Genomic DNA, 18,764 nt, shown 5'->3' with positions numbered 1-18,764 from the left:
TGGAGGCAGAAAAGGAAGAGATTCAAAACAGCAGATTATTAAAGTGATAAAAATGGAAGTAGGACACATCATTAGTCCACAAATGCATTACATGTAGGAGATGATATGTTGGTGAACCAAAATAGTGGTGACACATATCATTTCTCTAATATCATATACTTCTTGTCTAAGGTTTCTCTCAATGGACCTCTAAAATTCTCACTAATCTTTCCTAATTTTTATTTCTGTAACATGCCCTATGGGAAAAAGAAAGATTAGAAAATTCATTTGAGTTGAGAGAATATATTTTGATTCCACATTTGCCCTTTTTGTTTTCTCACTTGTTACACAATTTTGTTATCGACAAAACTGATCCCAAATAATATTTCGCATGCATCATAAACACATTTTCCAACCCACATTTTTATATTCCCAACCACCTTTTTATCTCACATACATCACATCACAAAAAGTGCTACAGTAATTATTCCAAATAATATTTCAAATAATACCCTATCCAAACACTGTATCAGGATGAATAAAAGGTTTAAAAGCCAAGAAAAAATTTTGTAGGGATTGTTAGTTTAATGCAACATAATATAGCAGGTTCAACTATTTAGCACATTATTGTTGCAATAGAAATAGTTATTTAGATTATTGGAACTGCATATTATGGAACTAGTAGTGAAATAGAAACATTGATAAGAAGGTCTTGAAAGTACAAAATTGAGAATTGGATACCATGTCCAAGTTTAATAGGAAAGTCATACAATTCACCAACATCTTCCAATATTATAGAACGAATTATTGTGGATTCAATTGCATGACCGCAATAATATATATATATATATATATATATATTAGAGCCAAATTAAAAATTTTAAGAGGAAAAGAAAATCCAAAGCAAGCTGTAATTCTGCTATAGAAAATGCAGACTTCTTCTAGTAATTTGAAGGTAAAAATAATTGGGTGAACAATTTGAGCCAATGTGGTAGATAGATTAGGGTCAAATACACAAACTCTTAAATTGGTACTAAAATTATTGGAGCATTTTCATTAATGACATGTATAACTTATTCACTTTAAAAAAACATAAAGGGATAATTTCAGAAACCTCCCCTGAGGTTTCTAACAATTTCACTGAGCTCCCCTAAGGTTTGAAAAATTATACATGCCTCCCTTGTCATTTAAAATAACAAATTTACCCTTAAATATTTTAATAAAATTCTCTTATTTGGTATGCTTATACTTAGAATGAGTTTTGAATTATTTTTTCATTCTTTTTCCTTCTTATTCCTTTTTTAAATTTTTTGTCAATAAAACTGTAGAACTACCACTATTGCCTCTAGGTGACTATTATAACCAAATGTTAAACTAGTGATTTTTTTTTATGAGTTAATTTTATATTAATCCAATGTTTTTGCTGATCTTTGTTTTCTATTTTTTGGTATTAAAATTAATAATAAATAAAAAAGAAATGGTCCAAAAACACTACTAAATTATGATAATCCCACTACTTCAAAAATTTATAAATTCTAAATGAATTATTTCAACATTTTCTTTTCTATCTTATAAATCTAAATCCATAATAAAATACCATAAAAATATCATATCATAGTAATAAAATTATTATTGTAGTTGTTTATCAAATAGTAGATATGGACATGAAAACTTTGGCACATTTTTCTTATTATTATACTAAATAATCTCATAATTGTATAGAAAAATAAATTAAAAATCATTTCACAAGGGCATTTTTGGGTATTCATTTAAAAAATTGTCCAAGTCAATATTATTTTAAGGTTTTGCTACTAAAACTATCAAATCAAGGGAGGTAAGTGTAATTTTTCAAACTTTAGAGGAGCTTAATAAAATTATTAGAAACCTCAGGGGAGGTTTTTGAAATTATCCCAAACATAACAGAAGACAAATTTTTCATGGGAGAACATTTCCCCAATTAAGCTCAAGGCAATAAGGGCAAAAGCTTACAGGTCATCGATCTGGAAAGGGGAGCGTTGCGCAGCTGCAAACCACATGGTTGAACCAATGGGTAAATAATATAATAAGATAATTACTGAACTGGTGGTTGAATTGGGCAGGTATTTGGTTTTTTCACCAATCGAACGGTTAGGTGGTTGTCTTCTGAACAGATTTCTTTCTTATTTAATCCAACCATATAAACTAGTTCGATTAAGTGGTCGGTTCATTGGGCTGATCTATTAAATCACTAGATTGGGTCGAGTTAATAATTACGAGTAGTCAACTAGTCATGGATTGGAAATATTTGTCCTCATTTGACCGAGCGAGTAATTGCATATCAAATACCCTCTTATTCTAATTTTTTTTTTTTTTTTGTCGACGGAGTGGGTGTCCGGGTCAATTCCGTAAAGGCGGCCCGACTAATCCCACTTCGGCCCTCTTATTCTAATTGAATCAAGATAAATGTTGCGGGTTTCCGGATCACCGGTTCTTTTATTTTGATAATAATGTTTTTCTTTTTGTCATCTCTAATGATACATGCAATCAATGAGCCATTGTACCTTATACTTTAAAACAAATTGGCAACCGACTCTCGACTCTCTTTAAGCGAGTTGGCCATCAAGTGAAGCATAAAGTATAGATTTGATTACAGGTTAAGGATTCAAATCTCTGTATCCGCTCAACACGAGATTGCATTAAAAGTTAGAATTTTAATACATTTTCAAAGCATTCTTTACCTGGCTTGAGTTCTTCTCATTCAATTGTTTGGACAAGTAATTTTTTCAGAAATATTTTTTACTTGCATAAAAAATAAGCTTTTTATTATATTTTTTTCTTCTAACTATTTTTTTTTATCTCACATACATCATATTATAAATAGAACTACAGTGTTATTCCAAATTTTTTTTTCAAATAATTCTTTCTTCCGCATAAGAACCAAACTTGAAGGCAAGGGAAATACAGCAATGATGAGGGTGTCCTATTTGAACAAATAGAGCACTAAAGATTTGCCAATAGCTACCATGCTAACCTTATTTTTTTTTTCCTTTTTTGTTTTTAGAAAATAATTCCTCAAAACATTTCAAGCACTCCTTAAAACTTCATCTACTCGCTCTAAAAGAAGAGAAGGACTGCCTGATGTTTTTTTTTGAAGAGTGCTAATACCATTTCCTTTTTTTACTCAACCGTACAAGGTTAAATAATATCCGATGGTTGTTTATGTCTAATGTCTCCACTAGTTAAGCTAGAATTCAAGAAACCTCAAGCCCTTTTTTTTTTTTTTTTGGAAGCATGAGAAGCCTCAACTTTAGTATCCCTTTCATACATGAAATTGCTTTCATGTGAAGTCCAACCAGGCAGCTCACCACTAGTGGGCCTATTGGGCTGAATACCTTGTTAACACAGAACACATCGAGTTCGCTTAGGTGCTTTACTTTATAGTTTGAGCCCGTCGCCTTATCAGCCTGTTAACGATCACCGCAACATCTTCCAAAATTTTCCTTTTCTTTTCCCTTTCAATTACCCAATAATTAAAAAAAAAAAGCATCATATAAAACACCGAGATTTAGGCAGGGTTTAATTGGATACGTCACCAATGGCTTCCACCCTTGAAATCGAAGCTCGGGAGTAAGCTTCTCTCTCTGTCTTTCCTCTATCTGTTTCAATGAATAATTTCTTTTTTACAAAGCTGTTTATTTATTTAGGTTAAGATGTGTAATTGATTGTATGAATGGCTTATGGAAATTGGTATATATTTTTGTTATTATTACTGAGTAATTGAATTCAAAACCCTTCCTGAGTGATTCTGTAATGTGACCTACACAATTGGGAATTTTAGCCTTTTTCATGTATAAGGTTTTTTTTTTTTCCTTCTAAGTTAAAGCTTAGGTTTTTAGCTTGAGTTTTGAGTTTCTGAGTCCGCGGATTTAGGTAGGGGAATCTTTTTTTAAGACTCATTTGTACAATTTTTAGTCAAAGAAGCACAAAAGTTTAATTTGGCATGGGCATGTTGGATAGCTGCAGGGTAGCATTTTGGGGGTTCTTTCCCTCTTTGGTCCTGGAAAAATGAGATTAGTTACTAGCTGTCTGCATTCTGGAGCATTTGAACACTCTTGCATTTTCATAATTACCTAAAAAGTCGAGTAATATTCGGGCTTCAGTTAGGGGAAAAAAAGGAATTAGTTGTAGCTCTTTACTATTGCTGTTGATAATGAAGCAGCATAATGGTGTTGTTCAGGTTGTCAAAATTTGTGGACTTTTACTCTGATAGCTATTGAGATTTATTAGGTTAGACAATTAGACATTCAGGATTAAAAGCTTTTTTGTTACTAATACTTTATGTTGTGGTAATATGTTTAAGAAATTTTTAAGGTATGTAAAGATTGACAGGAAATTTGATGAAGTCCTGGAAATGCATGTATCATGGATTTGCTTGTTTATTTATTTGCTTATAGTTTCTTAAGTATAATGATGCTAAGAAAGAGTTCCTTAACATGTTGATGATAATTACATAAATAAATCTTGGTGAAGATTGTTTGCTTTGGAGTGATCCCAATAGTCTTTGTGTGATGAGGTTTACCTGTTAGGGGTCCTAAGAGGAAATATCTGGCTTGATTTGAGCTTTGTTTATAATTTGTAGACAACAAAACATGCTGCAAATGAAAGTGGAATTGCTTAGTTTTTTGTTAGATGGGCTGTATGTTGAGGATAATTTTCTAGCCTGTAGTCCACTTGCAAGTTTTTTTCTCCCTCCGCGCCCCATCCTGGCCCAGAAAAGAAAAATAAGAAGAAGAATTGAAGGTACATATTTTTGCCTTCTTAAAAAATGTTGAGCATGGCAGAAAGATAGGTTAGTTTCTTAACTTTTTTGATGATCATTTTTTAACTTCATCAGTAAAAAACATGAGCATTTGTTTGATCATTTTTGTCAATCATTTGGTTCTTATTTTTTCCCCTTCCATATATCTTAATGAACAGATTGTGGTAATCATTGCTGTTATTGGAATGAATATTCTTAAGTAGTTCTCAAATAATCTTGGGAAGAAAACAATGCAAAAATGCAATATTGGAGGATCCAAAAGCTTATCATTTGTTGTTTAGTGGGTACTTCAAGAATAAGGTTCCACGCAGAAACAGTAGTTTTTTTGTAGTTTTCTAGTGAACAGCAGAATATGAGGAGGCTGATAAAAAATAGGGTAAAAAACAAAAAAACCCCCTGTGGTAAACCTAATATATAGAAAAGCCCCCCATGGTTTCAAAATATACAATACTTTTGAACTAAATTGTAAAGGTGACGGAATCTGTTAAACTTAACGGAAATGGAGGAAATGACCAAAATGCCCTGATATAATTAAGCAAAAGACAGTTCAAAAAAATCATTTATTTTATTCTTTAGATAGAGAGAATTGAGGGTTAAGGGGTAAAACAGGTATATTTGTTAAAAATTAGGTATAAAAATTTTTTTTTAGGTTCCAATAAGTCATTTCCATTAAGTTTAACAGATTCCGTCACCTTTACAATTTTGTTCAAAGTACGGGGTGTCGTGTTGTATATTTTGAAACCATGGGGGGCTTTTCTGTATATTAGGTTACCACAGGGGTTTTTTTTTGTTTTTTACCCTAAAAAATAAAATAAAATATGGGCCGCAAACAAGAAACTTAGGAGGATGCTGGAATTGACGCATACCAAAAAACTCAGTTTAGCACTACTATGGCTATCATGTCATATTCTGATAATGTGCATTCTAATGATCTTCTATTTATGAAGGTACCTTGCTATTGGAACAATTTATAAATTTTGCAGCTAATATTCTCTCTGTCTACACTCTTCTAATCTTGACTATTAGTATTTCTTTCGACAAAAGCATGCAGGACGAATTGTTTGCACATCAGATGACTTATGCAGTAAAAGAAGTTAAGAATCTAATGGTGTCTTTTCTCTTCATTGTGCAGTGTAATCAAGATAGTTCTTCAATTTTGCAAAGAAAATTCCTTGCATCAAACTTTTCAAACCCTACAGAATGAGTGCCAGGTTTCTCTTAATACCGTTGACAGCCTTGAAACTTTTGTTGCCGATATTAATGGCGGAAGGTGGGATGCAGTCTTACCTCAAGTCTCACAACTTAAGCTTCCTAGAAAAATACTGGAAGACTTGTATGAGCAGGTTTGTTACTTCTAAATTATAAGAATTTCTGTGTTGCCCATTTTTTACATCAGTTCTGCATATATTTTGGACTTTTATTATAGCCTCTACATCAGTTCTCTGTTTTCTGGATTGATTTAAATTCTTTAGCAATGGACTTGCACCCAGGAATGGAATAAAATGATTGAGACTTGAGAAATTTGCTAGAAATTAATGTAATGACTTATTCTAGATTTACTGATAATGAAACTTTTTAGGCATTGTTGCTGCTTTTCTCTTGGTACACCTTTCTTCTTTTTTTGCAGAAACGGTAAATTCCTTGACTGATGCTAGGAAGTACCGGTCAAGGAGTTTTAGGGTGGATCTGATTCCTAAGTACGGTGGATCTGGTAGGAATTCAAAGGAAAATTACAACTGAAAATGTAATTTAACTGGGTACTACAGAGAAGTGGGAACACTTTTGAGGCTGGAGATTTTAGTTGGAACTTAAAATTAAAATGGGAATTGGTGGGAAAACTATCAGTTTTTATGCCAAGGAGAACCTTTTTTACAGGCTGGAAATATTTGGTAATAGCTAGTAATACGTGGTAAAATGGGATTTATTAATTTGGCAGATTTGTCAGATTTTGTAACATGCTGTATCTAATTCTTTTGAAATGTGCTGTGAGATCCACACTTTCGTAGAGTGAAGCTCTGTTCACCTATATTTATATCTTCTATATTGGCAGCATAAGCTAACATTGTGGAAGAAAACCTTAAATGAATTTATAGCCATTTAACCCACTGTTTGAGGTAGTCAACAAAAGCCAGGGCTCCATGCCTGTTTTGCCAACATTTAAATTTGTGTGCTATAAATTGGGAGGAGACTAAAAGAAGCTCTAAGTTGCGGAATTTGTGGTCAATCATACCTTGTTCTCTTAGATGCATGTTGTAATTTTTTTTCTGCCGTTGCTATGATAGTGATATTTAGGTGCTTATGGATTCTTCTTGACGCGTAGATTGTTTTAGAAATGATTGAACTTCGGGAGATGGATACCGCACGTGCTATTCTAAGGCAAACCCAGGTCATGGGTGTCATGAAACAAGAGCAGCCAGAAAGATACTTAAGACTTGAGCATCTATTGGTTCGGACTTATTTTGACCCTCATGAGGTAAGTTTTGTACTTTTGTGAAATTTTACCACGACCACTCTCTCAATCTAATTTTTGAACAAGCGAGTGTCTTCCTATTATCCGGATGTAATCTGCAGTGTCGATTTCTCTATATTTTCCTTTTCTCTATTCTGACATTTTGATTTTTCCCATAAAGTCATTATATTACTAGCTCTACCCCATGATGCTTCTGCTTAGGTTATTAACTTGCATTCACCACTACTCTTGAAGTTCTTTTCTGGTTATGCATTTCCTGTAGCTAATTTGTTACCCAATACGTGTTTGAAATATGGATCATGCTGCTTTTATGGGAAAGAGTACTTTTTGCAAACTTGCATGTGACTTTGTAACTGTAGACTGTAGGTTAAATTAATTTAGGAGGTCAATTGTTTAAAAGAGAACCAAAGTGGTGGGCTAGTATTGATTTTTGTGTCCAATAATTCATTCTAAATGAAATTTTACCTCAAATTCAAACATATCATGGCAATATGGATGATTTTTTTTGGAATTGGGATATATCTAAGCTTCTGCCTTTGCACTGCTTCATTCAACAAATTCGTGGTTAAGTAAGAGAAACCTGTCACTGCAGCCTGATAAGAAAGGACGAAATGCAAGAAAATGAGAAGGTGAAGAAATTTGATGTGGATGAGAACAAGAAAAAAAATTAGGATATTGGCATCACATAATGAATTTGTGGCCGAATGAAGACAAAGGAGAGGAAGGTGGATGAGAGGTTGGATCTGGCTGGGGCTGAGGTTGAGGTCAATCTTAGGAATTATACTTTGATGTAACAATTGTAAATAGAGAAAAGGATTCTGGAGTAGTTTTTGGGTAGTTTGGTACAGACCAGCAGGCGCTTATCAGATGTGCTACCTCGCTTTTCTATTCCCCTTGAGATGAAAGTACTGAGCTTTCTTGTTAAATGTTAGTCATCTCAGTAGATATTGCTTTTAGGTTCAGGACTGTCCCATATTTTGGTTGCTTTATATTCCTTTATTAATGTTTTACACTTTTGTAATTGTTATGATTATTGACTCAGGACTGCCTTTCCATGTTTATACCAGTAGTCTGGATGATTATTGCCTTCTCCTGATTGCATAGTGGGTTTAGTGCAATGCTTTCTCTCTTTTACTGTTTGATTTTTTTGGTTGCACAAGGATAATGCTTTTTAATATGCATATTCATTTTTTTGTTGTGTTTTGAAACTTTATACTGAATTGGTGGTCTTTATTGAATTTTTAGGCTTATCAAGATTCAACGAAGGAGAAAAGGCGTGCCCAAATTGCCCAAGGTTTTTCTGCCATCACTGATATGTTTAAGAGTGTATAAGATTGAGGAATTGATACTGCAAATCGATCAAAGATGCTGAATATGGTTATTTTCTGTCATGTTGTTGGCATCCATTTTTAACATAGAAATAAATGTTGTTGAGGAATAGACTGCAAAAGCAAATTGGTCTGGATACCTGGAGGACTTAAGAATGTCTGCTAGTAAGCAGAATTATCACCTTACAGGCTATTAAAGTCAAAAACTATGATTATGTTAATGTTCTAAACTAAATTTGACGTATTCAAATTAGCATCATTTCTTTCCTCCTAAATCAAAGAATAAAATAACTATAAATTGAACATCAGTGTTACTGACATGCTACTGTTAATTGATAACTTGTGGCCATTGAACATTAGTTAATCATTCAAATCTGTGACATGGATAAAAACAACTAATACAAACAGAGTAAGATGTTCATAAACAAACAGTTTTCAGCCTGGTGGACCCTTGATAATTCGTGCTACTCTTTGGATGTTGAATGAATAAATCTGGTATGAAAATAAACTTTTGACTGGTAAAGATCTGAATTATCTGCTTTGGTTCTTATAAAGCTTCTTCTGTATCTTCAGCTCTTTCTGCGGAAGTATCTGTGGTTCCGCCTTCAAGATTAATGGCCCTAATTGGTCAGGCTTTGAAGTGGCAACAGCATCAAGGTTAGATGGAAAATTAATAAGATATTTGATGTGCTGCAGTTGTGCCATTGTGTTACATCAACCGTATGCTGTATTTGTTTATTGTTTTGTTAATCTTTGAAAATTTATAAGACTGTTCTTTCTGCCTTTTTTGCACAATTGAAAGTAGCATGTGTGGAGAATAATAATAATTGACTGATGGTTCTCCACTTTGTTGGAAGATTTGCTCTAGGATTGCTAGTACTAAAAATCTTTTATCTGGATGCGGTTGCTTAGATCTTACTCTCATTGTCTCTATATCTTTATTGTATCGGCTTCATTTTCTAATTTTGCTGGTTGTGAAAATACTGATGTTTTTTGAGCTTGTCATGTATTAGGCATTGCTATTATTTTTTCCTCCTTTCCCCATCCCGTACAAAGATAGATGTAATTTTAATGTCTCCTGATCAATATTTTTTGGCTTATCCCATAAAAGAAAAAGAAACAAATGGATGAAAGGCATTTTGTTTCCTGGGTGGTCATACAATATCATGCTGATGCTTATTCTTACTGTTTAGGGAAATGATTAGGATGGTAGATAAAGATTTAATACCATAATAGTCTGTGTAACTGTCTTTTATTGCTTAGGATTGGAAAGGCATTTTGTTTTTTGGGTGGCAATACAATATGATGCTGATGCTTATTTTACTCTTTTAAGGAAATGATTAGGATGGTAGATAAGTACCATAATAGTCTGTATAACTGGCCTTTATTGTTTAGGATTGCTTCCGCCTGGAACACAATTCGATTTATTCCGAGGAACAGCTGCTATGAAGCAAGATGTAGATGATATGTATCCTACAACAGTAGGACATACCATCAAGGTAATTGTGCAATTAGCTACTCATTTGCTTGTCAGATGTGAGTTTTCTGTTCTAATTTTAGTATTAGGATGGATATGCTCTTTGTATTTCAATATTAGAAGTAATGATTTGACACTTTTGAAGAAGACAAGATGTTAACTACTTACCTGTTAAGGTAAAAGTTAAGGCTAGAGGAAATGTGATTCCAAAAGTCTCAAACAATGAATAGCTAAAAAGTATCGTGCGAAATTGTAGGGCGCTTCTATGTGACATGCAATTTGTGACTATGAGCTCTTTTTCTTACAAAAAAAAAAAGTCTGGTACATTGTCACACACCCGCTCCCAATTATGTTTTTCCTTTCCTCTTTTATTGATGGACTACAATTAACTGTTATCTGGTGCTTGCTGACCATCTAAACCAGTCAACTTGTATTGGTTGATGGTAAAGTTTTGGGGACCTGGTCTCATACTTCAAAGTAAAGTGTTACAAAGTCTTTCAGATTAGTAGCAATAATACTGATAATGTACTGGAGTTGCTCCTAGAGTGTTCTACTTTTAGTCACTTACATGTTAGTTTACCTGTTCCATGGTATTAAATGCTAGATGTTTTCTTGAAGAAGACTTTTACTGCTACATGTGATACTAAGTCTACTTAGGGTGATTTCTGAGCTGGTGATACATCGTTTACTTTCTGTATACGCTTTTGGTTATCCTGAAACAAGTTTCTGCACCCTTTCTTAGTCCCTCAAAAGATGTTTTTATAGAATTGGGAAAGGACATATGCTACAGGAAGTTCAGACCACTGAAAATTGCCAAGGATCTTCTGTTTGATGTTTTGTATAGGGCATCAAAACTTTGCACTTTGTATTTTGTTTACCTGAAGTTTTTGTTGTTATTAGTGTTGCTTTGTTCTTTATCAATCTGTCTTTCGTTGTTTAGTTTCTGCCATCTTTCCTTTGTCATTGTTCTTTCTTTGAAATGAAGTCTTCTGTAGTATTGACCACTTAGATCTGATACTCATGTTTGTGGTGGTCTTATGCTCAGTTTGGGAAGAAAAGTCACCCTGAGTGTGCTCGGTTCTCACGAGATGGACAGTTCCTTGTTTCTTGCTCAGTTGATGGGTTTATTGAGGTAGTTTAGCACAAAATACATAAGAGTTTTGATTTCATGGCTTAGAATGGATGAGAATTTGGTCAATTCTAGGTGTGGGACCACATAAGCGGCAAACTGAAGAAGGATCTCCAGTACCAGGCTGATGTGAGTTGTTCTTTTTCAGTTTCAAAGTGTGGTTTGCTTTGTAAATTCTGTTATTATTTGAACTATATCTCTTTGCACTTTTCATGATTGGGCCTACAATTGGACAGGATAACACCTTTTGTCGCTACTTTCTTTTCATAGCATATAATATAAAATATAAAGTATACTCAGTTATATAACATAATCATTAAAGCTTTGTCTATTCAGTTACAATTGCATAGCCAAATTGTTGAGAGCAAATTTTTCCTCTGATCATAATTCATGTGAAATATATGACAGCTGCATGCAATCTTGTTTCTTGATTTGGTTGACCATAGATGCTTGTCATTGAATTCATTTCTTAAATGTTATTTGTGGCTGTGTATTCTTCTAGAGGGTAAAGTTTTATTACAGGCACCAAAGTGGTGCAATCTGAATTTTACTCAGCATCCATATCAGACATTATTTGATAATGGTAATGGTTTGTGTTGGCACTTCATCTGTAAGTCTTGGATGTGTCAACGATAATGAACTCAAGGGGAGAAAAAGGAGGGGAAAGAAATGGAGAGTAGTCTCTGTTGTGGTCGAAATACTGTGTTTGAAAGAGTTCAATATTAATCTGGTTGTGGTGACACCACTGCATCTCTTTACTTTCCTTTCCTTTCCTTATCCTTTATACTGTTTTGTTCTGTATACTGCTAATAGATTATTTTTAGCCACACTCACACATTTAGACATTTAATTTGAGCTATATGGGTAAGTTAGTTTTATGTCATCAAATTTGCTATATATTGTACTCTGGAATGGGCACATAAGACACCCTGCACCAGTGTCAGAGTAGTTGAGGATGTAAAAATATCCTAATTTGAGAATTTAATGGCATGATAGTGTACCCATACTGACATCCCTACCCTAGTAATTGTAGCATAGATATGTATTAAATGGGCATTGTCATTTCAAAAGCCATCAGTTATTGTTGGTCATTTTATAAGCTGACGCTGCTGGAATGCATTATCTTGTGCTTATGGTAGTTTCTGTAACATGAAATAACTGCTGGTCATTGTGCCTTCTTGACTCGGGCAAACTCTATGCATTGCAGTAATCTTCCTTTCTTGAATACTTAAGCAAAACATGGTTATATTTAGGTTCATCTACCCTACAGTTGTCACATTCGTGATTGCTATATGTTTATATTTAAACCAATCAAGCCTGCAGTTGTCACATGCATGCGAGCAAAATCTGTCTTTGGTCTTGCTAACCAATTTTTTGAACTTTCCAGGAAACTTTTATGATGCACGATGATGCGGTGTTATGCCTTGATTTTAGTAGAGACTCTGAGATGCTTGCATCTGGGTCACAGGATGGGAAAATTAAGGTAAAGTTTTGCCTTCTATTTTAGCTCCCAGCATCATTGATTACTGTTTGATTCCTCATTGCGCCCAAATAAAAGGGATAAAAATTTTGAGAGGATACTTTCTATGATCAGGTAGAATATGTTTCCTTCATTTCTTTCTGATGTTCGCTAGTAAACCAAAGTAGAACCTTGTCATTCTATTCTGGTGCACATACATTGCCTTGTTAGCCATCTTGTACCTTGTAAAATCTGGAGGTGTTCTTAACTACCAGTATACGGCATTTTCGTGCAGGTTTTGAACTACACCTTTTGTTAATTTGTAATTCTTGTATCATGCATAAAAGTACTTTGTCTTGTCCAAATCCAATGTCTTTCTCACTTGTTGGGTGCATGAGGGAATCACGTGCATTTTCTTAAAATAGAATACTTCTGCTTCAGCAATGGTGTTGATATTCCAACTAATCCTTTTTATGAACTTTAAATTTGAAAGAACACTTTTTCCACCACATGCTTTCTGGTAGAAGCAATGAGTTGGCACCAAGACTGTTATGATTGTTGTTCCCGCTTTTGCTTATAAGCTGCTAAAGATAAGTGGTTAACATAGTTGCAAGGTTATGACCAGCTGGTAGTAAAGGGAAAGTTTCCTAACAAAAATTGTTGCCTTTTATTTTTTTATTTTCCTTTCTTTCTTTAAGACAGCTTTGCTGTAGCTGTAGCTGAAACATATGGTTTGTTTTTTACTGTTACATTTTGTGACTGTGCAAGGCATTAATTCTTTTCTTCCTGCAGTAAAGATCTCATAATTTGTTCAATTGGTTCCATGGTTGTAGCTGCTCTCTTGGGGTAGGTTTAACATATCCATTGCTGTAATTCTTTTTTGTATATGTGGTCCAGGTTTGGCGTATAAGAACTGGTCAATGCTTGCGCCGTCTTGAACGTGCACATTCTCAGGGTGTCACAAGCATTGTCTTCTCCCGAGATGGAACTCAGCTATTAAGCACATCATTTGACAGCACAGCAAGGTTTGGCTTAATGCAACTCAAAATTTTTTAACCAAAAAAAAAAAAGGCAAGAGGGATGACAGTTACGTCCAATTGCGCAACATCTTGTGAGAAACTGCTTATCATGGGGTAAAATCTCAAATCTTCTGTTTCTGATATTTGGACCATGTGTCATGATTGGGACAGAATTCACGGCTTAAAATCAGGGAAAATGTTAAAGGAATTCCGTGGTCATACATCCTATGTGAATGACGCCATCTTTACTAATGATGGATCTCGCATCATTACTGCATCTAGTGACTGCACAGTCAAGGTAAATTTGTAATCTTCAGAAATAAGCACGCACTTCTACAGGCCTGCATATTTTTTTCCCCCTGTTGTAATATTTGTAAATGGTTTACACAGGTGTGGGATGTTAAGACTGCAGACTGTCTACAGACGTTTAAGCCACCACCTCCTTTAAGGGTATGTTTTTCTTGTCATAGAGTTGGATCTCCTAAAATGCATCATTGCTTTTTTGTGCCCTACATTCATTTGCTTCCCTAATATCCTTTAGTGGAGCCTTGTGCACTTGTTTTTGATCAATATGATTTACTGTTTAACTTAACTATGGCCTGAACTTGACATTTCTCTTTGGTACAGGGCGGTGATGCATCCATTAACTCTGTTCATCTTTTCCCAAAGAATGCAGATCATATTGTTGTTTGTAATAAAACCTCATCGATATATATCATGACACTGCAAGGGCAGGTATGTGATTTTGTTTGTTAATTTTTTCAATAATTTGCAATAAATCAGGAATTGGGAATAGGGTAATCACTTAATGCTCTAATTTCCTCTTAGGTCACAGATAAGATCTTGAGTCTCACTGACAGAACTGCAACTAGTTTTTCAGGATTTTGTGCTCCATGAATACTCTCCACAGAGAGAAAAGAATAACAATAGCCTACAATAGGTTCTTGGTGGATTTAAAAGCTATGCTTAATCCTCACCAAATAACCCACCATGTTTATGTTTTATATTTAGTATACAGCAAATTTTGGGAAAAGAAAATGCCTATATGTGGACCGGAAGTCCTATTTGAAATTGTATGTAAGATTTGATGAGTTTAAGGCCTTGGTTTCTTTATTTGGGGATTCTCTCTGCTGCCATTCCGCCCCTAATCCCTAATAAAATGAAAATTACCTGTACAACATCTTGCAAACACAAATAGGGACTCAAAGATTTGCACACTAAAACCGTGGCCACAAGGTACAGTAATCATTGCCTCAGACTCAATGCTTTTATATAATGCTGCATCCTGTTATTGGAGCATGCTTGAAAATAGTTATAAACTTGTTATCAATTGAAAATAGTCAATTCCTTAGTGTTTTCAGATAGTAGATAATGGGCATATTTAACTCTCCTGTGTGCAAAAGGAGGGTTAGAGATTGCTCTTGGGTCAAGCAGACCCAAATTAACTTCTTTGACATTGATTTGTCTTCATACAGGTTGTAAAAAGCTTCTCCTCTGGTAAAAGAGAAGGTGGAGACTTCGTGGCAGCTTGTGTATCCCCAAAAGGGGAATGGATTTACTGTGTCGGTGAAGACAAGTAAGTCTCAAAGCAATGCTGCTTGCTTTCTTTCATCATGAGGAGAATCTCTTTCATGTTTAAGTTATTGAAAATTAACTACTGCTGGATTCTACATCCTCTGGTGCCATTTAAAAGTTGAGCTTATGTACTCAATCTACTCTTGGTTTAGTTCAAATGTGTTTCTTGCTTTCTACTGTTATTTTCAAATTGAGATGTTATATTTTGTAGTCTTTGGCTGATGGCTAGGTAATTTGTTCTTTGATTTATATATTCATTAACAATCTAAAAAAACAGTAAGTTCTCTCTGAGATGACAATGTGCGGGATTTTCGGATGTATTATTTTTATAATTAAAATACAGTATGAGCAACTAAAAATTATGAAAGGGAAGATAGATGTTATGTTAATCTGCTACTAACATGGTTTCACCTCCGATATTTGTAAAGTCACTGCTGTTATGTGTGGTTTTGAGCTGCTTACTATTTGTTGTATGGTTCATTCTTTTTGAGGGTTTTTGAATGACTATAAGTTTCCATCTCGTAAGAGACTTTTTCGTCCTTGTTTTCTGAGTACTATTTGTCTGAAATACTGCTACTTTAAATGTTTGAATCACTTGTCTGAAATACTTGTTTTAGTTCTTAACTTGGATCTGTTAAGTTAAGGCTCCAAATGAGTGGTTTGCGAGCTGCTTGGAGGGATTGGTTCAAAACTTAGACTAAACTTGTACATTTTCTACCTTGTGTCTAGTTTTGGCCAATCAAGATGAGTTTAATCCAATTATATAGTTCTACCTTGGGTCTAGTTTGAGAGTTGAATCCAATTACATAATTACTCAGATGGAAGCCTAGGCGAGCCTTATTTATTCCTCCATAGATACATGAGCTTTGTTTGTTTGCCTCTTAGCTAGTGTGAGACTACCTATTCTACTACTTTGAGAAAACCTTATTCCACCTCGTCACCTCCTAGCTGCCACTGCCTTTATCCCATCAAACTCTGATGGTTTCAATCCTTGCTTTCCAGCCACCATATACAAACCCACACGCAGAAACAAATCGAGTCATCTCATGGGTTGAGCTTGCCACTCAACTCCCAAGAGAATCACCAGACAAATGTGCTCTTATCTTTTCTTCTCTTCCTTATGAGCAGATTACACAATTTGAAGACTGAGTATTCAAATACGGGAGATGTGAAAAGACAATAAAGACAAGAATATATGCCCCAGTATAGTAGGGTGCAGATCAGATAATATGTCTTACTTTTTGTTTCTCTTTTTCCACATTTAATCTGATGGCTCTTTAATCTTATGCAATGGTAATATAAAATATTTTCATGTTTGAAGCTTTGCCAGAATTGATGCAGCTTTGATTATTTGACTGAAGATGACAAGTCAGATTATGCATATGGCTTAGCAGATGAAATAAATGAATAGGAACAATGCTTTTCTTTTTTATCTTCTTGAACTTGTTGCCATAAATATGACCGAGACTGATAAAGCTTGATTGAAACTCAAATAGGACAACGGTAGTTCGAGTGCTAAAATATATGCTCTTGTGAACTAACCTCTGTTTCAATATATTAATCATTCAAGCAACAGAGAAAGGTCTTTCTCATTGAATACATTAGAATTTTGAAGCACTTTTGATTTGGAGTTATAAAATATCGACCATCTGAATAGTGTTCAAACTGATTTTGCCGCGGTTACACAAGCATGATTTTGCCGCAAACTTCACTAGTATTGATGTACGTCTTATTAATGCCATAACCTGTATTATGTGCAGAAATTTGTATTGCTTCAGCTATCAATCTGGCAATCTAGAGCACTTGATGAAGGTGAGCTTTTACTTTTTGAGGTTTTTACAATAAACATTTGAATTAAAGAACATTAATTTCTTTGGGCTAACTTTCATAACGCAAATGGCAGTGGTGTTTTTCTTCTGAATCACGTGTTTCTTTCTGTAAAATCGCTGAGGAATACACTATTGAATTTGAGTGTATTTTTTCATCCTTACTTGTAGGTTCATGAGAAGGATGTGATTGGTATAACACACCACCCGCACAGGAATCTCGTTGCCACATATAGTGAAGATTGCACCATGAAATTGTGGAAACCCTGAGAGGTCTTTGTCATGTTGATGATGATCCAACATGAAATTATTTCAAGCATCCAATGCTTTTTGTTCTTAGAATATTTACTGTGTTGTACTTGTATTCCTTTTCTAAGTTTGTGTCTGTATCTCTGCACCTATATATATTCAGTTAGGTATAGTTCCATCATTAGCTAGCTTTGTTAACAGCTTATTATTGATTGATTACACTTGTTTCTGTAGATTGACCTCTAAGAGGAATTGGACTATTAGATATCAGTCGAATTTTAATCCTTTATCATAGTTTTGTATATGATTTGTTCGAAGCAGTCGAATTTTAATCCGTTATAGTATTGTATATAATTTTAATCCATTTGGGGGTCTCTTATTGAATATACTAAGTTAAATAACATTTCAGCAGGCTATCACAGATGCCCCCTTTGGTTTTGTGTGGTTTTTGGGTTTAACTGTTCAAACTTTGAAAATGCAATTATTTAGTTGCTTCAATCATTTAGAATATTTGGAAGCTCATGTATAGATCTCCTCGTGATTAATCATGACCTAGTTAACACATTTCTGTTAGCAAACTGTAATTATAATTCTAGAATGTAAATCTAATTCAAAAACTGGTTTCTTTACGTGACTCCATGCAGTAAATTTAGTGGCAAAACCGCGTACGGTTGAGAGTGGACAATAGTCATAAACAAAATGGTAAAACAGGCTTGGTAAATTTGAAGATTCTTTCACAGGAATCATATTTTTCTTCCTAAAGTTGCTGAAATTTCCCTTCTTTCCCCCCTAAGCAATTAAGAATTTTATAATGATTACCTTTCACAAGAGTATTGAAACTATTTCTAGTTACATAAGAATGCTTTAAGAAGAAACTATTCAACATTCCCAAACTTAGGTAAGTAGAATAATTTTAATAATTCAATTTGATTTGTGATTTAAAGATACAAGTAGCATAAATGTCTATTAGTTTCGTGTTATTACATTCTACATAATAGCCAAAAATTGTAACCCGTAAACTAGGTCATGAGTTTATCATTACTCGTAAGTCGTAATGTTAGAAGTAGAGTTACACGAGACACTGTTACATATTGTCAAGTATATTATTTAACTTCTATTTATAATGGAGCTAATAATATTGGAAGAAGGAATTAACACAATTTTCTTCATTTGCTATGTACACAACGGCATAAATACACGAGATCTAACAAGAAGATTTGCAGGTAACCCTTTTGAAAAGACAATTAATAGCTAAACAACAATTTGTGCCTTTTGTAGTTTAAAGCACAAGAGGATCCTAAATCATGTGTACTTTGAATTGAGTAACTATGTTCATGTAGCTTTGTCAGGCTAATTGATACCGTCAAACCATGCCAATTGAAAGGAACATTGGTGGGCAAATTGTTATTCTTCACACCAGTCTAACATTATTAGAGGCCAAATTGTTCCTCCTTA

The 18,764-nt window shown here is 34.2% G+C and overlaps 1 protein-coding gene across 1 annotated transcript; it reads left to right on the top strand.

The window, feature by feature from the left end:
* Positions 1-3,443: 3,443 nt before the first annotated feature.
* On the top strand, positions 3,444-17,598 carry LOC113749095 (suppressor of mec-8 and unc-52 protein homolog 1). The gene is made up of 16 exons (XM_027292751.1): positions 3,444-3,585; positions 5,910-6,120; positions 7,098-7,250; positions 8,493-8,541; positions 9,149-9,232; positions 9,971-10,074; positions 11,098-11,184; positions 11,257-11,310; positions 12,569-12,664; positions 13,538-13,665; positions 13,831-13,957; positions 14,050-14,109; positions 14,287-14,394; positions 15,135-15,235; positions 16,995-17,046; positions 17,232-17,598. Exons 1-16 carry the CDS (start codon positions 3,554-3,556, stop codon positions 17,328-17,330), a joined length of 1,545 nt encoding a protein of 514 aa, XP_027148552.1. The 5' UTR covers positions 3,444-3,553; the 3' UTR covers positions 17,331-17,598.
* The last annotated feature ends 1,166 nt before the right edge of the window (positions 17,599-18,764 follow it).

The sequence above is a fragment of the Coffea eugenioides genome, chromosome 10 (assembly GCF_003713205.1).
Source record: "Coffea eugenioides isolate CCC68of chromosome 10, Ceug_1.0, whole genome shotgun sequence".
In the NCBI taxonomy this organism is placed as follows: Eukaryota; Viridiplantae; Streptophyta; class Magnoliopsida; order Gentianales; family Rubiaceae; genus Coffea; species Coffea eugenioides.
This window is presented reverse-complemented; position numbering and strand designations above follow the sequence as displayed.

What these genes read in the sequence shown, in the direction of transcription:
- LOC113749095 (XM_027292751.1), top strand. Translation starts at nt 3,554, where the DNA reads ATGGCTTCCACCCTTGAAATCGAAGCTCGGGA. An exon ending in TGGAAGACTTGTATGAGCAG is followed by an intron (nt 6,121 to 7,097) that starts GTTTGTTACTTC and finishes CTTGACGCGTAG; the next exon opens with ATTGTTTTAGAAATGATTGA. An exon ending in CTAGTGACTGCACAGTCAAG is followed by an intron (nt 13,958 to 14,049) that starts GTAAATTTGTAA and finishes TGGTTTACACAG; the next exon opens with GTGTGGGATGTTAAGACTGC.